The sequence below is a fragment of the Podarcis filfolensis genome (assembly GCF_964270895.1).
Source record: "Podarcis filfolensis genome assembly, chromosome: 6".
Lineage (NCBI taxonomy): Eukaryota > Metazoa > Chordata > Lepidosauria > Squamata > Lacertidae > Podarcis > Podarcis filfolensis.
Window position 1 is genome coordinate 48152870 of NC_139609.1, and position 17069 is coordinate 48169938.

At 37.8% G+C, this 17069-nt stretch overlaps 1 protein-coding gene across 17 annotated transcripts in view; it reads right to left on the bottom strand.

Annotated features, from left to right (window-relative positions):
* The window catches only part of MAST2 (microtubule associated serine/threonine kinase 2), a 150743-nt gene that overhangs the window by 19545 nt on the left and 114129 nt on the right, over window positions 1-17069 (bottom strand). For all 17 annotated transcript variants that reach the window (XR_014549532.1, XR_014549533.1, XR_014549534.1 and 14 more), the window contains 8 exons: window positions 14805-14880; window positions 12870-13079; window positions 8872-8973; window positions 5293-5425; window positions 4434-4501; window positions 3882-3967; window positions 2665-2873; window positions 567-705 (listed from right to left, as the gene is read on the bottom strand). Coding sequence is in view for 11 of the 17 variants with exons in the window: in XM_083620184.1 (XP_083476310.1) it covers window positions 567-705; window positions 2665-2873; window positions 3882-3967; window positions 4434-4501; window positions 5293-5425; window positions 8872-8973; window positions 12870-13079; window positions 14805-14880 (1023 nt within the window). In the remaining 6 variants the exon portion in view is untranslated. The remainder of the gene's footprint in view (window positions 1-566; window positions 706-2664; window positions 2874-3881; window positions 3968-4433; window positions 4502-5292; window positions 5426-8871; window positions 8974-12869; window positions 13080-14804; window positions 14881-17069) is intronic.

The window sequence follows — 17069 nt, forward strand, 5'->3', positions numbered from 1 at the left end:
AGATATACCCTTTTCCACAATGAAGGCACGCTCTTAAGTGAGGAAACACTGACCAGGGCTTCTCGTAATGATCTCAATGTGATGACTTTCAGGCTACACAGGACTGTAAAGATCAGCATGAGTATCTTTAGCTGGGCATGAAAGTGATCAGCAACATTTTAATGTCTTACTGATTCAGTTCTGAGCAACTTTGTACACAAACATTTAAAATTAAAGTTTGAGCCAAGATATCTGCTATAAAGTTGTGCCCTGTCTGCATTTTTAGCAGCTATTAAAGTATAGGCACTTCTCACTGCACAGGGACAATGGGACCCCGCATTTCGTTATATTTAAAATCTAACTCTCACTTCAAATTTAGGCAATCATGAATTGCCTAAATATATTTCAAATATATTTCACTAATAAAAGCACAGAATGACATCTGTAAAGAAAGAGCTCAGTAACAAGAACATTAAAATAAAAACTTGCCCTTGCAGGGGGGGGAAATGGCACACATCGTTCCTATAACTATTTTTAGCATGGACAGCTGCGACTACAGGTCCAAACATGAGAAGCTAAAAGCGTACTTGTCAGGCTTTAGGTCACGGTGGACGATGCCATAATTGTGGAGATATTCCAGTGCCAGAACAGTTTCTGCAAAATACATTCTTGCCATATCAACAGGTAAAGCTCCAATATTCTTCAAGAGAGTTGCACAATCACCTCCTAAGACAACATGGTAAAAAAAAAAAAGCATAAAAAGATGAGAAACATTTGTGTCAAGTCACTGTCTGTCAGCCAGATCTGATGAACGCAACGTTATAGCAAAATCTGATACACATCTATTCAGAAATAAGTTCTACTGAGTTCAATGAGGTTTATTCTCAGGTAGGTGGCTATGAGTACAAGACGGCAATATGCCAGTGCAACATTTTAATAATATCCTCCTTTATACTGGCTAAGATTTGCTCCAATACACTGCCTCTGGCATAATGGTCTGAAGCCTTGGTCTTGTGACCCTTTTGCCAGTATGAATGTGTACTACTGAGGAGCAGTTCCCGTGAGTACACAAAAGAAGAAAAGGGGTGAAAGAAAAACAGTAGTGTATTGCTGCTAGAGAGAAGGTAGTGTTGTATGTATTTACATTTAGGTGAGCACTCTCCACAGCAATAGGTATCCTATGTCAGGCTTAGCTTCTAAAGACTTTTCAAAATAGTAATACACAACAGTGAAAGCACAGGAGGAGGACTGATCTGTAGTGCTCATGGCATCACCAGCCACAATAGCTGTGCTTGTTGGGTAAAATATGACAGACCTTGCGGTGCTTAAAAACAAAACAAAAACACTGGCTTTTGCAAGTCTCCAAGGACAAGGAGCAGCACAGAAATGGAGCAACAGATTTGCAGTAGCTTTCCTGTTCTCACTTTACACACAAAAAAGCAATGAGGATACTTCCAGTTCATCAAAAAGAGACATGAACCTCTGCTAAGAATGCTGGGGTCCAATCCACCAAGAGTTGTGCAAGTCAAAATTTTGACCTTCCCAAAAAAGGAAACTTATACAGATAACAGAAGACTGGTATTGTATGCTCCTAGGAACCCAGTCTATGAAGGGGTGAGAACCTCTCTCTGCACTAGCTAAAGTGTCTGGATAGTGCTCCACTTTGAGTGCACTTGTGGGTTTTAAAGGCATGAGTGGGAGCTGTCATGTGAGTACTCTCAAATTAAATGTGGTTAGTTGGGTAAAACCCCCTCCTGGATGCTGCACAACTTGGAATTTTAGAACACTACGAAAACTGCAAACCTAAGAAATAAGGAGACACTGATTGCAAATATTTGACTAATTTTAATTATTCCTCAAGTGACAGACTCTGCCAAGCGTCATTACACTTATTTCTGTATGGATATTACTATAGTTATTAAGGTAAAGGGACCCCTGACCATTAGGTCCAGTCGTGACCGACCTTGGAGTTGCAGCGCTCATCTCGCTTTATTGGCCGAGGGAGCCAGCGTATAGCTTCCGGGTCATGTGGCCAGCATGACTAAGCCGCTTCTGGTGAACCAGAGCAGCACACAGAAACACCGTTTACCTTCCCACCGGAGCAGTACCTATTTATCTACTTGCACTTTGATGTGCTTTCAAACTGCTAGGTTGGCAGGAGCAGGGATGGAGCAACAGGAGCTCATCCCGTCGCAGGGATTCGAACCACTGACCTTCTGATCAGCAAGTCCTAGGCTCTGTGGTTTAACCCACAGCGCCACCGTGTTCCTACTATAACTATAGTTATTAGCCAGCCTCAAATTCCATTGCTGTTTCCCTATGGAAGAGAATATCGTGTAGGGTATATTCAATTCATTCCGCTGTGAACCTTCTCCAATTTCTTATTTCTTTCACATGACCCTTAAGTCAGATACTTGTACCTAAGGTTTCAAGAGCAAACATGGCTAACTAGTCCATGATGAACAGGACCACCTCAAGAGAATGCCCATCTCCACTCAAGGTTAAAACCTTTGTGGCACATAGTGGATTTATTATTCCATCCTCTAAGATGGCACCTATGGGACACTTTTGAGAATACTGGAAAGCACCATGCAAGTCAGCACATATAAAATTCTCTACCACTTTCTGGTCAATATGTAAGATCATTGTTGTGACAAGATGAATTCTATGGTGGTGAAACAATACCTTCCACATACTCCATAACCATGCATAGATGCCTCTTGGTTTCGAAAGAGCAGAACATGCTCACAACAAAGGGATTCTCTGCAAATGTTAGTATGTCTCTTTCCACAAAAGCTTGTTGAATTTGGTTCCTCAAAATGAGATTCTGCTTATTGATCTTCTTCATTGCAAAGCGCTGACGGGTAGTTCTGTGGCGCACCAAGAACACTGCACTGAGACAAGAAAGTTGCACTGCATTAGTGCTGCCATGAGCAGACTCCAGGAATTCTGAATCCTGCTTCTCTTATTCAGGATTCACTTACTGGATTAGATGATAAAGTTACGAAGAAACAGAAAATGAAGCACAAGGAACAACTAATTTTTCTTGCCCTGCTCCTTCTGCAATGATAAATATATTGATAAGATCTCAGTTCTGACTCAAATTCATAATGGGTGAGAGCAACAAGTCATAGTTTCTGTCTGAGCTCTGTGTAATGTTCATCTATAAGAAACAGGACTTCTATAATCAAATATCATTTTCACGCTTATCATTATATCATTATCTGCCTGTGCACTAATATTAACATTTTCCAATTCTTTTGAATAATCAGACCAATTTCCTTTTCTTTCAGAGAGACTGCTGTGTCACACTACATACAGAATATTTCACAAATAACTGGGAAAAAATTATCAGCACAGCATAACATGAGTAGCTGATCAACTCATCTCCAGCCCTTTATAAAATGTTTAGAATGCAAATATATATGAAATATTTTAAAATCTTACCAAGTTAAAAAACAATTATTGAAAAGTTTCAAGCAAAACTGTTGAATATGCCCCCCAAAAAATTTAGTGATCAAAATTAATTTCATACTTTCCCCCTATTTTATTCAGGGCCACAGGGAATAAAGAGTAATGGAACTTCTCAATGTTTGAGCTGAAACAGGTGAAATATGGGATCTTCAAATATGTTTGTTTAACTTTAAAGCAGTTGTGAGTTGTTGGGAGGGGGCTGAATGTGTTTCTACTCTGGGGATAGCATAGAGAGATCATGAAAACAGCACAGAGGGGCAGCATGGTTTCAATCAAATCTGACAAACTTACCTTCCCCCAGCAGTGGGTTTAAAGTACAAATATCAGGAGCTATAGCTACAGATCTCCTGCATCATTGTCATTTATGACTCATGGTTAGACTTCAAATGAATTTCTTTTAAGGGCTAGACATAATCTTGTATCCTTACCCATATGCACCATTGCTGATTAGCTTAATTGTTTCAAATTCCTCTTCAGATGGAGTTTTCTTGGCTTGCACAGTGGCTCCCCGACTCTGAAAACACCAGAAATACTTTTCACTCTCCTTTTAATGTTAATCTTTTAAAAATACATCTATTTAAGTCTAAAGCCAATCACAACCAATTCTGCTTTGGAAGCGTCTTTAAATGGTTTCACTGTGCTTCTAAAATCTCTATTCTTAAACTTTGTTCTACCTGTTTTATCTCAACAATTTAGCATACACTTTTGTAGCTCTTTACTGATATTATTCAGAGAAAGACTGGAACAATTCTTACTGTTTCTCACTGAAACACATCATGTATGTCCATGCATTGGGGGGGGCGGTAGAAGAGTTTAAAATTTTAATCTCCTTTTTAAATATAGAGCATTCAGGTATTCTTCATGAACAGAAATGTTTATATCCATGCACAATTTAGACTTTAATAATACCCCATTAACGCAGAGTGGCTTTATTACAGACCTGCTATTATATGATTAAAAGTGATCCTTTAACTCAGTACCTTTCCCTCAGTAGAATCATCTGTCTCTGGAGTGTCTGGACTATCAAAGCTGTTCAGCTGGGCCATTTCTGGGGGGAAACCAGAAATGCACACTCTTAGGATATAATAGTATGCAATATGGTGATCACATACCTAGTTTCTTCACCCACATGCAAGCTAAGACACACAGTTCTCCATACTCAAGAGTATGTGGCCAAAATCTGAAGGCATCAGGTGGAAGAAGGTGGTGTTCATAATATTTTTTCATAGCAGGATTCTTTAATCAAAAGTTTCTCCAGAACATTTAAACAAACTAATTGCAACGTGTGTGTTTATTTAGGGTTAAAGCGATAATTTCACAATTTTACAAAAGTGTCCATTTCATCTCAAAGATTCTGATGAGCAAACAGTACATCAGAAAAGTCACCATCTACCTGGAAGCTGGAGAGCACAGAATGCTGAAGATGGAAAATACAAAGATGTGCCACCCAGGGCCACGCCACACATTATGATGTTACTGTGTACACTGCATGGACCCCGTAAAGGAAACCACCTTTGGAAATACTTTGTGGTCACCTGGTGCTAACTGTAGCTCTCACTCACTATGTAATTACTGTATATAAACAATTTTTTTTAAAAAAGCAGTTTACCTCTCACACTTAATACACAACCACTGTATTTCTTAATGTGTGAATCAGCCCTCAGACTAATCTTGCAATATTATACTCACAAACACAGAAGTAAGTTCCATTGAACTCAGTGGAACTTACTTCTGAGCAGACATGCATAGGATTGCGACTGGAGGTAACAAGGAGGGCTTCTGTTTCTTAACCTACTTGTGCTCTATATAGTCCTAAGAAAGCAAAGTGAAAGTCCTCACCCTCCAGGGGATCCCTGGTGAGTCCCAGCTGGCAAATAATATAACGAGGGATGTCACATTTAATTCCTTCTCCTTCCTTGGCATGGCCTTCAGCAGCTTCTAGAAGATGGTAGAACTCTTCAGGATCAAACTCCTAAAGCACAAGAATACAAGAGGAGAGTGGTTAATTTGGTTCCCAAAGCAAAAGACTATAACTCTGGGTGGTGAGATATTTTAAGAATGATAAGAATAAAGACGCCATTTACAAACACTTTAAACATGTGGGTCCTTCTACATTCAAGTTATGAACTGGATTCAACAGCCAACAGCTCATCTCACACTGGTACAATATGCACAGCAATAAGACTGTATATTGCCTTGTGTAAAAAAACAACCCCAGTCAACGATTATTGGGGATTACTATGATTTTTTTACTCTGGAAAATTTAAGGCAACACAGAAAAGGGGCAGGAGGAAGAAGTGATTATACACATCAGAATTATAACATCACATCGAGGATTTCCTAGCATAATAAGCAGGGAGAGCAAATAATGTGAGCTTGACATTTTATCTTTTCATAATCACGGTAACATTCATTTATCACCCTATTCCCAATAATTAGAAAGGAAAGAGACAAAACAAGCCCTTTCATTCCCATTCTGTGGATGGGGAACAGTTACATAAATGTAGCTTGTCCAAGCCTTTGCAGGAAGTGTAGCAGGCTGAGATGGGATTTTAGTCCAGGCCCATCTTTAGCAGTGCTCTATCCACTGAGAAATGTACCTACAACTGACCTCAAACTGCAGTGTTTAATCTGAAAGCATAAGCCAACAAGAAAAAAGGGTGGTGCACAAAACCCATAAAAGGACTGTTAGGACATAATATACAGTGCAATACTAGGAGTCTATATTGCACTAAAAATCTGTATAAATCCCATAACCCAAGATTCATGATGAGAAAAGATATCTGAGGATGAAGAAAAATGACAATACAGTATATCACAATAAAGTGAGTAGTTGACAAAAATCAAGGAAAGAATGAAGAGATTAATCCAGCAGATTTGTGCAAATTTAAAACCCCCATATAAAAAACCACAGCTTTTAGAAGTGCACAAGTAAATGATTAATATGTTCAATAATTTTATTTTAGAAGTCAATCACATTGCTGGAAGTGTATCTTTTGTAGGAAACAACCTGAAGTAATCGATTCTGGGCATTTAAGAGTTCATCTATCTGTCTACGGTGCTCATAAGGTTAAGGCAAATAAAACCAGATGCTGTTTTGTTACAAGAAATCAATAGTAGTGAGAGTAAGACACCTACTACTAAATTTTATATTCATAATAGATAATGCGAAACTATCACTAGGATTACATGGTATAGTAAAGGGAGCCACAAAAATTATGGATATATAAAAGAGGTTGGATACTAGAGCAACAGCTAAATTAGAAACGCCCTGTATTTATAATCTGGGATCTTGTCACATTATTTACATGACTGTCACAACAGCCTTTGGAATTTATTACTCAGATCTCTGAGATGTTACTGCATACACCTGCTTCCATTCTCTTTCCAAAAGAATGAAGGAAACTGGTACACATTGCAAACCTTATCACCTAATTTTAACTAGTCCAATTTAAGACCAGTCCAATTAAGAACCTTCCAGAAGCAACCTTGTTTAGAAATTGGGGGGGGGGGGTCAAATGGCAGAAGAACAATTATTTATTTGTTTATGGTATTTAAATATCACTTTTCAGATGGACTTCACAAACAAGCACCATGATATGAGCACATCATAGTGACCAACTTTTTGAAGAAATGCATTACATTTTGTTCCACATGTACTACTCTGAAAGTGCACTTTCCCACGAATGTTTAATCAAGTAAACAATGCTTTATTTTTTCAACAGCAAATGAACACAGTTCATTATTAGTTAAATAGGATACTTAGATATAGCTGTGATCATTGGCATGGATATAATGTGACATACATTGGATTTTTTGTAATTGAAAACTAATAAAATTATATCTATCTATCTATAGATATAGATAGATATATAGATGATATATAGATATATATAGATATAGATATAGATATAGATATAGATATAGCTCTGGTCAAATAATGCAGTCAGGATCCAAAGATTTGTAAACTGGCAGACAGGTGGGCTATAAATGAAATAAATAAATTCCATGCACCAAGATGACTTTTGGCAAATACACAGCAGTCCTCCATACTACAGTTTGCAATATGAAATGGTTGTCTACCATTCAAAGCCCCCACTTGGGAGTCACAGCAAGCATTGTTACCATTACTCACATGTATCAAACATAAACATCAATAAACAAATAAAATTTCAGATGAGAGAAAAGGCCCAACAAGTACAATGGCATCAAAGCTAAACAAACATAATGTTCTTTCTTATTGTGTGTCAAATATGGAAGATAATGATCACTGCTACAACATTAATCAGACAGAGGACCTTAAGGCAGTATAAACTGCATTAACTGATGATTCCCCAGAAACTACTTGGGGACACACTCACCACAGATGAATACTTGCCCTACTTGCCCATAACTTCTCCTACTGTTGCATGTAAGTGCCCTGTTGATTGCCACCTCACCTGGGAGTCTGCAGGCCCAGAGCTGATTTTAACTGCTTCAGTTCAAGCACCCCATTTTAACAGGACTTCACATATTGTTAACTGCAGGAGCTTATCAACTCGGCTGAACTACAGCCATTACTTACATTTAGTATGACAGCTATTGTCTAAGTATGGTAGGGGCCAGCATGCAGCGGGAAACGTGTCTAGCAAACATCTGGAGTCTGCTTCCTTGAAGAATTCAGACCTAGACATGCACCTGGCAAGGGAATCCTTTAAGTATGAAATATACTGCATTTTAAAGACTGCAATTGGACTATATGGTCTATAAGGGCACTGCCTGCTCTAGTTCTAAAATGTAAATTTCTAAGGTGCTTAATTAATTAATGTTGTACAAGGATTTTTTTTTAGGAAAAATTTCCTAACAATGAAACTAGTTGGCACAGTTAGTATCTGTTCTGAGACTTAGCAAGTTTTCCTATATCACCATGCTTCTATGGACATGATCCACAACCTACAGAGACCCTTTATGTGCATTCATAAATTTGCAATACATCCCAAAACTTGCAGTTTCTCATCCTAAACAGCTTCCCCAATGTCACAGCCTAACACATGCTTGGAATTATCCATGTTATCCAAAGTGACTTGCCATGATGCTGTTCCAGGAGAGAACAATCAAATCTCCTGCTGGACATGAAGAGTCATTGCACGGTCCTCTATTCAGCATCTATTATCATTATCTGTGCATAATGACTACTTAAAATCTGGTAAGGTCTATTCTGCAGAGAAACACTTAAAACAACGTAATAGCCAGTGCACTTCTATAGAACTATGTACTTCTCACAGAATCACCAAGTCTTTCCTAATGTATGCTCTTTCAAAGCCTATATTGTTGAATGCATTATCAGTTGGTAAAATCTGTTAAGATTCCATGGGAATTACATTTCATACTCATCAAACAATATATTGCTACACCTCCTAAAAAACGCTTTTTACTTACCAGACATTCTAGCAATCGTGCTGGCCGTGCAATGATTATCATCAACTTCTTCACCAACTGGGTAACAAATGCCACTTCTGAGCTCTCTGATCGCTCGTGAGCCTGTGGAAAGGATGTCACATCATGGTTTAAACAAAGAATTGGTCCCTCATAAATCAAATAGAGTAGCTATCATCAGCTATTTAGCTATAATTCACTGAAGGCATGATAGAAGAAAGGCAGCCTTTTCCTTTTTTCAAGTTCTGTGTTGCCAAAGTTTTGACACTAAAATATTCTCTGCCAATTCACAAACAATATTGCAGAAGGTTTATTCACAGTAAAATCACTGGAAACTTTTTAAAGGGTTTTTCTTTCTTTCAAAAAAGAGTGTTAATTAATTATACATTGATTTTTTTTCTATGCCAAAACAGGTTTTTATTTCAAGATTTACTTGACATTGACTTTTCTTTGTGTTATTTTTTTCACTTCCACTCTCAAAGATATTCTATTTTATAATTCTTCCATGAAGACATTAAACAAACTGCAGTGCACACAAAAATAGGCCCAAAAGGAAATAGTAAGCTGAACAAGGTGTCTATAGAGCTGCATGCAGAATGCTATCAATATTCTATTATTAATGTCATAGTACAAATAGTATCTATACATTATAAAGCCACATGGACTGGTTCGGTCGAATGTTTTTATTTGTTGATTGATGACATAATATTCAAACACTGGGAGTGTCAGCATTTTGCTGGCCCACTAAATCTTCTGTGCACATTTTACAAGAAAAGAATAGAATGTTTTTTCCCCATCACCCTAGCTCAATACAATAATAGCTATACAAAGAACATATAAGACATAGTTCACTCTTCAAGCTCATAGTATTCCAGAGAAATTAAACATAACTACAGGTATGTTCACTGGAATGATAAATAATACTCAGAAACAGGTTTCAAAGACCATATGGGGGACCAAAAAAAAAATAACCTGAGCTTTTTAGCAGCTTGCAGGCACAAGCGTTTAATCAAGAAATGTGCAGGTAACTACCAGCAACAAAGAAATTGCTTGCTAAAGTTCACTGAAAAGAAATGAAAATTCATACAGTGGCAAGTAGTAAGAAAGCATTGGCATCACTAAGGAATGTGGAAAAATAAGATTGGCACAAACTGTAAACAGAGACCACTGTATGCATTTAAGAAGAGACATACACACCCTGTTGTTTATGGGGAAATTACCAACTACTTAATTTGGCTCACATATTAGAATGACTGTTTGGTATATAATTCTGTTTACAAATTTGGATCTAATTCTGCTTACAATATCTGTTTAGAGTATGCATGCACAGTACATAAGCCCTTCACTCAACATGTCACAGGAAAGATTTCAAATCTCTTAAACTAAAGCAATATATAGATACATATTGCAATGAAAATTTGCCAAGTATTTCAGAATTTGTAATTCACATTCCATTAAAGGAAACTGTACAATTCCTTTAATTGATTTAGTTTGGATTTTGTAAAAAAAAAAAAAAAAAAGTTTTTAAAAACCATTCCTCCTAATTTATAAACTCATTGAAACATAATATGAGGTAGTATGATTATTCAGAAAGGAAACCAATATTTTAAATACTGAAAACAATTTTCATAGACCAACAAGGACAAGCTTTATTTAAAACAGATATTAAGAAGTTTGCCATGCGATCATGTCCATTTACATTAATAAAAACGTTCAGTAACTTTAAAAACTGCTATATCTAGAATTAGATTGAAAGTTTTACTACAACTTGTAATTTGCTCTGAGTATTGAAAAGTCAAGCTATGTAGAAATTAAAAACACAACAGTTAGAAACAAGATTACATAAACACAAAAATGAACACAACTTGTAGCAGCCACTCAGCCATGATATCTGCACAGTGCTGCAGCTCCAGAGTCCTTAGTAAAATCGTTGTTTCTTGTTTCCGTATTTCACACAATAGCCTCGACATCTCTCCAAATGTCTTGTTTAGAAGACATCCCACTTTTATTGCATCTTCAGTGAATAGGTTATATGCCAAACAACTGCCTATCGTTTGCCTCCCTTCCCTTGGTATGATGCATGCCATCTAATTAGCAGCTCCCAATGACAACATGCTTGTCTGAAGGTTGCGGGTGTCATTTCAGGTCCCCCCGCCTCCTTGAGGGAAGGGGGTGGGGTAACCACAAGGGCTATGGGCTGAAGCTTGTGTCATTTGTTTATAGAAACGAAGTCATTTCCAGTGACATATGTACTGGAGGTAGCAATGGGCAATTTACAAAGTGATTCCCTTATCTGAAAGACTCATCCGTCACTAACTGTAGCCACTGGGGCATGAAATTAAAATCACTGTCCTCCCCTGGGGTTTAGCAGGACCAACAGCAGTGATATTCAAGTCACAACTCTGTAATTGAGCTAATATACTGATATAGATCAAGCCAGCCATACAAGAACCAATGCACTTAAACCCTATTAAGAACAGCAACTTTAATCGGGATTTCAGGTTAAGTGGGCAACACAAGCAACTACTGATATAAACTTACTAACACCTCTGCGGCTTTGCTGTATCTACAAGTTTTTCAATTGTTTCTTCTTTGTTTTCAAAGCCAAACGTGTATGCATTTCATGCTTTCTAGTAATTCAGTGTGAAGGTTATTACTTTTCTTAATTCTTAATTCTCAATTTGTATTAACAAAGCTAATTTCAAAGCATGTATAGTAAGTATTTGTTTCCAAAATGCTGACTCATGTGTTTTCATAAAATATAATCAAATTCTAGTCGCATTTCCCCAAACTTTCAAATAAATCCTATATAACAATACAGTTTTAGAAGAAAAGGTTAACTGTTCAGTCTAAATGAAGCAGGGCTCGAGAACTCATGACACACACACCCCTGATGTTGTCAGACTCCAGCTCCCATTAATTCCAGCCAGCATGGTCAGAGATGATAGGAGTTGTAGTCCAACATTTCCATTTGTAGTAAATGGTGTTTGGGAGATTTTACAAATGCTAGATGCAGTCCCACCACAATCAAGTGCTTTCATCTATGACTGATTTCAGCATATGTTTAGGACTTTCAGTGAGACCTACGAATTAAGAGTGCCTAACTTAACTGGACTGTATTCGTTCTTCTTCAACCAAGAATATAGTACACCTACAAGGCTGATTCTTTCTACAATTGACTGGTTTAAAATGAACCCTGAGTTTGTGAGAAACAGAGACTTTGTTATGAGAAATCTGGGATGTATGCAGTCATAACAGAAGGTAGACTATGCAGCAGGGTATTTACATAATAAACCTGGAGGCCAGTATTTTTAGAGCAAAGGAAGAAGAGGAGGGGAAATAGGAGTGTCTCGCTTTTCTTCGTAACAGGAATCCTACAGACTCTCCTTTATCCTGCCCCTTTCAGGTACATTAACATTTATCCCAAATATATTTCTTCCCACTACCTAATCTTCATGCCTTTTTTTATAGAGGTGGCCAATTTTGGGGGGGGGGGATTAACAAGTACCAGCTCCCCCTGACAACTCAGATCTCATTAGCTCCTCCTGTAGGAGGACAGTCCAGAAACAATGGGAGGTTAATAAATATAGATCTGAATAAATGTGGTAAACTCTACTCATTTATTTATGGCACAACACCTCATTACATAATATTCACTGGGTGCCTTCCAATAGTTAAAATATAAACAATTTAAATACAAAATAAAACAAAACCATAACATCAAAAGCTACTTAAATCTAACAGATAAATTGAATTTCACACATTAGGTATAAATAATCCCCTCACTATTTGAATGAAGCAAATGTTTTCTTCTCCACTTAGATGGGCTGTGGCTTGAATTAACTGGGGTGGGGTGTTGCTCTGAAGCACCTATATAGTGCGTTCTGTTTGCCCCTGTGCTTTGTGGATGTAGCCTGCACTATGTGGAGGGTTGCCATGTGAATTATTTCAGGTTACAGCAAGGCAGGCTGAAGCTGATAGCCTGTGAATTAAATACTTACATCTTGCAGGAGCTTCTCAAGGTTTTCCTGCAACTCATAAAAGTACCGAGAAGTAATAAGTCCTTCACGTGATTTATCCAAGCAGTCTCTGGCCAATTCAATAACTTGATGGTGAATGAAACTTAGGACCCCATCTGCTAGCTGTAGCACGTTCTCTGGTGCGCTGGATGCAATAAACTCGGCCAGCCGTTCCTCCATCTGGGCAGTGGCCTAAACAATGTAGAAGAATAGTTACAAGCATTTTGCTACGAAAATATCTACATTTGAACTGAAGTAAACATATCAAATCTAACTCATGGGTTTTGTTTGAATGTTTAGGAATTTTGGCTACAGAGACTGATCAAGCGTTGTCCTCCATCACCACCATTCCTAATTTGAATGCTTCAGTGTCATGAAGTTGAAGCAATTTCTAGGTGAAAGGTGCACTAATTTAGAACGCACACAAATAAAGTTCAAGTAAACTAGAACACCCTAGGTGTAAAACAGGTTGTAATACACAGGCTAAACTACATATTAGGTGGAGGAGATGAAATGGAATCTATCACAATGTGTAGTTTGGCCCTTTAGATGTTTTTACTTCAATATAACCATGCCCTGATTTCGATCAGAGTAGCAGCTGTGGAAGTAGGAAGTGGGATATGTTTTTTTTCGTAAAGAGGAAGAAGAAAATTTAACCTTCCCCCTCATCTCTATCTCCTCAAAGTTGCTATTTGTCCTGCAGTAGAAAAACTTTGGGTGGTATCCAACTACGTTTTACACAGAATAGACCCACTGAAAGTAATGGATAACTTGGTCATGTTCATTAATGTCAACGAATCCACTCCAAGTGGTTGAATACCACTTTAAGTTCTAATTAATGAATGTCCTACAAATGTGTGGTTGGCTCCACACATCCTTCTTGGGAAGGTTGATGTCCATAAAGCCACAAAATGGTAAGATCCTCCTGCAATTTGTTTATCTTACACATTAACCTGGGACGCGGGTGGCGCTGTGGGTTAAATCACTGTGCCACTTGGGCTTGCTGATCGAAAGGTCAGTGGTTTGAATCCCCACGACGGAGTGAGCTCCCATTGCTCTTTCCCAGCTCCTGCCAATCTAGAAGTTTGAAAGCACGCAGTGCAAGTAGATAAATAGGTACCACTCCGGTGGGAAGGTAAACCGTGTTTCCATGCACTGCTCTGGTTGCGCTAGAAGCAGCTTAGTCACGCTGGCCACATGACCCAGAAAAACTGTCTGCGGAAGCAGACAAACACTGGCTCCCTTGGCCTGTAAAGCAAGATGACCGCCGCAACCCTAGAGTCGTTCGCGACTGGACTTAATTGTCAGGGGTCCCTTTACCTTTACCTTACACATTAACCTAGATATGTATGTTTTTCCATACACACAAAATAGTCTACAAAGCAACTGGCAGAACATGTTTTGTAAGGAGTAAAATAATTTAACTACATTTAAAACAGCAAAACAATGCTCCAGCCTACAAAAAATTATGCAACAATGCACTTAACAGTCTCTACTGTGCCGTATGTGTTGTTTCTTTCCAGTTCAACCATGGCACCAATGATATGGCCCTTTCAGATGCAGACCATGATAGGAGCTTATATTTACCATTAAAACAAAACAAATGTTTTGCATCACAAGTCATCAAAACTTTAAAAGTTTCCCCACATATATGAGGGCAAGATGACAGTGTTTTGCTAGATTTTTTACATAACATCTACAGTTTCAGTATAAGTGCAATATAAGTTTGATTTCATTCAATATTAATTGCAAAAATGATGGGGGTCTGTTTTTTAACTTTCATTTTAAATAAACAGGGCCATTTTCCTTAAGAATTGGAAGACTGCAGAATGGCAAAATGTCTTTGTATCAGAAACCTGCTCTTCTTAGTGCCTCAATAAATGGACTGAAAAATAAATTTATGAAAATGGTTCTTACCTTTGGAAATCTTTCTTTGTATACATGGTTCATCATTACTATTTCACTATCAAAGGACACTGGAGAACGGCCAGGACTAGGGAGAAAGTTAAGAATGTTAAAAAATGTGGTTGAAATGGTAGGTAGTGTGATTGTGCCATATGTGCAAACTACAGTCATCACTACACTGATGTAATTACACATGAATGTGTGCAACATCAGTGGTTAAGGTATATCCTTTACCAAAGTTTCTCTCTTGCTACCTTGGGCAAATATAAACAACAGCAATGCTGCTATTGCTGAAGAAAGAATATGCCCACCCCTTAGTTAAGTACAGTATAGGTTGGAATATTATTAGGATTTTCTTTTGCAATCTCAGTCATCTGTGTGAGACCAACTATGCACAAACAAATAGTGTGTACTTGTGTGCATATTTACACTGAAAATTCACGAACAGTAAAGACTCAATTATTTAACCAGCTGGGGAAAGGAACACTGGTTTCTGAGCTGTTAGAAAACAGAGTTGTTAAAATATGTGCTATGAAGTTAATTTGAGTTACTTTGAGTTCGTTGTATAAAAGGATGATTAAAGTTTCTAAACTGAAAGTGAATTTACATGCTAGCAGCATACTGGGTTAGACCACTGGTCCTCTCAGCTCAGTACTGGCAGCACTGACTGGCACTTCTCCCATGCCAGACTAAAGAAACCAGACATTGGCTTGTCATACTGTCCAAACCCAGGCTTGCGGTTTGCTTTCCTTGACTATGGGCTGTAAGATGTGAACAAACCTTCGTTATCATTCATGGTTTGTTCAGATGGGGAAGAACAAACCATGAGCTCAGGTCCTGATTTTCAGGACAGATTTCACGTAACCTGTTTCCTCCTTAAATGAGGGTGGGGGAAGATTATTATTGAGGCATTTTACCCAATGTGATTTGAATTTTCCAGTAGTTTTGCATTGTCTCCAAAAAATTGTGGAGACAGGAGTCTGCTGTGAGGCCACAGAAACCACTGAGCATGATGGATAGATAAAATAGAGAGTTATTTATTTAATATACCACCTTTTTCTTCCAAAGAGCTCAAGGTGGTGTAAATAGTTCTCTTCCTCCCCGTTTCATCCTCACAACAACCCTGTGTGGTAGGGTAGGCTAAGAGATGTTGACTGGTCCAAGGTCACCCAGTGAGCTTCATGGCTGAGTAGGGATTGGAACTCTAGTCTCCCAGGTCATAGTCCAACCCTCTAACCATTACGCCACACTGGTTCTCAGATTAGAGATTAAAATATGTCATACTGGCATGTAAACCAGGTGTTACAGCAAGAAAATTCTGTTGATCATCTTGAATATAATGTTAAGGAACCATACCATTGCTTGAAAGAATATATTTTAAATTCTAACAGGGTACACAAAGAGCATGATTTCCTTTCCTAGAACTTTCCTATGTTTTCATAGAACAGAAGCCAGAATGTAATGCTATGACTCATTCTATTGTTAAGTAGCCTTTAAGGGAAAATGAGGTAATGCAGATAGAAGTGACACTTCATTCCTTGATTAACTATAGCAAATTAGAGCAACGTTTTCCCTTTTTGGTTTTATATTTATATGTTGCCTTTTCCAGTCCTGCATAAATGTAAATAGTAATTTAGTAAACTATAATGTTGACAAACGCTTCATGTATAAAGCATAAAGACAAAGTATTAGCATAATTTATAAAATTTCAGCTAATGGTTACATCTATCATGGGGAAGGCAATTTTTAAAATAAAAAGTACACAAACTAAACTTCCACCAGCTCTTCAGTTTATTCTCTGAGGGCAAGGTTGTGGGTTCAAGCCCCATGTTGGGCAAAAAGGCTCCTGCATTGCAGAGGGTTGGACCAGATGACCTTTGTGGTCCCTTCCAACTCCACAACCCTATGATTCTTATGACTACCCTGGATTAGAAGCATAATTTATACAATAATTATCACTATCAGCTGTCTTTAGAAAAAGTTATAGGAACAAAAATAGCTTACATTTTAAAAAAATACCAATAGATTAAATTTACAAAAATTAATGTTTGACATGTTTTAGTACTGGTTTATCAATCAAATATAGTACTCTACCTACAGATTGGACAATAGTCATAGGAACAGTGGAGATGTTAAAGATGTAAATAAATAGATGGACAACAGAGTCTCTTCTCCAAAACTTAGAACAGCTAAACATACTAGTAGCTATCCAGGCTAGCAATAAAACTGGCATTAGAAATAAAACTTGTCAAATCAAATGACTACTTGATGAGTGTG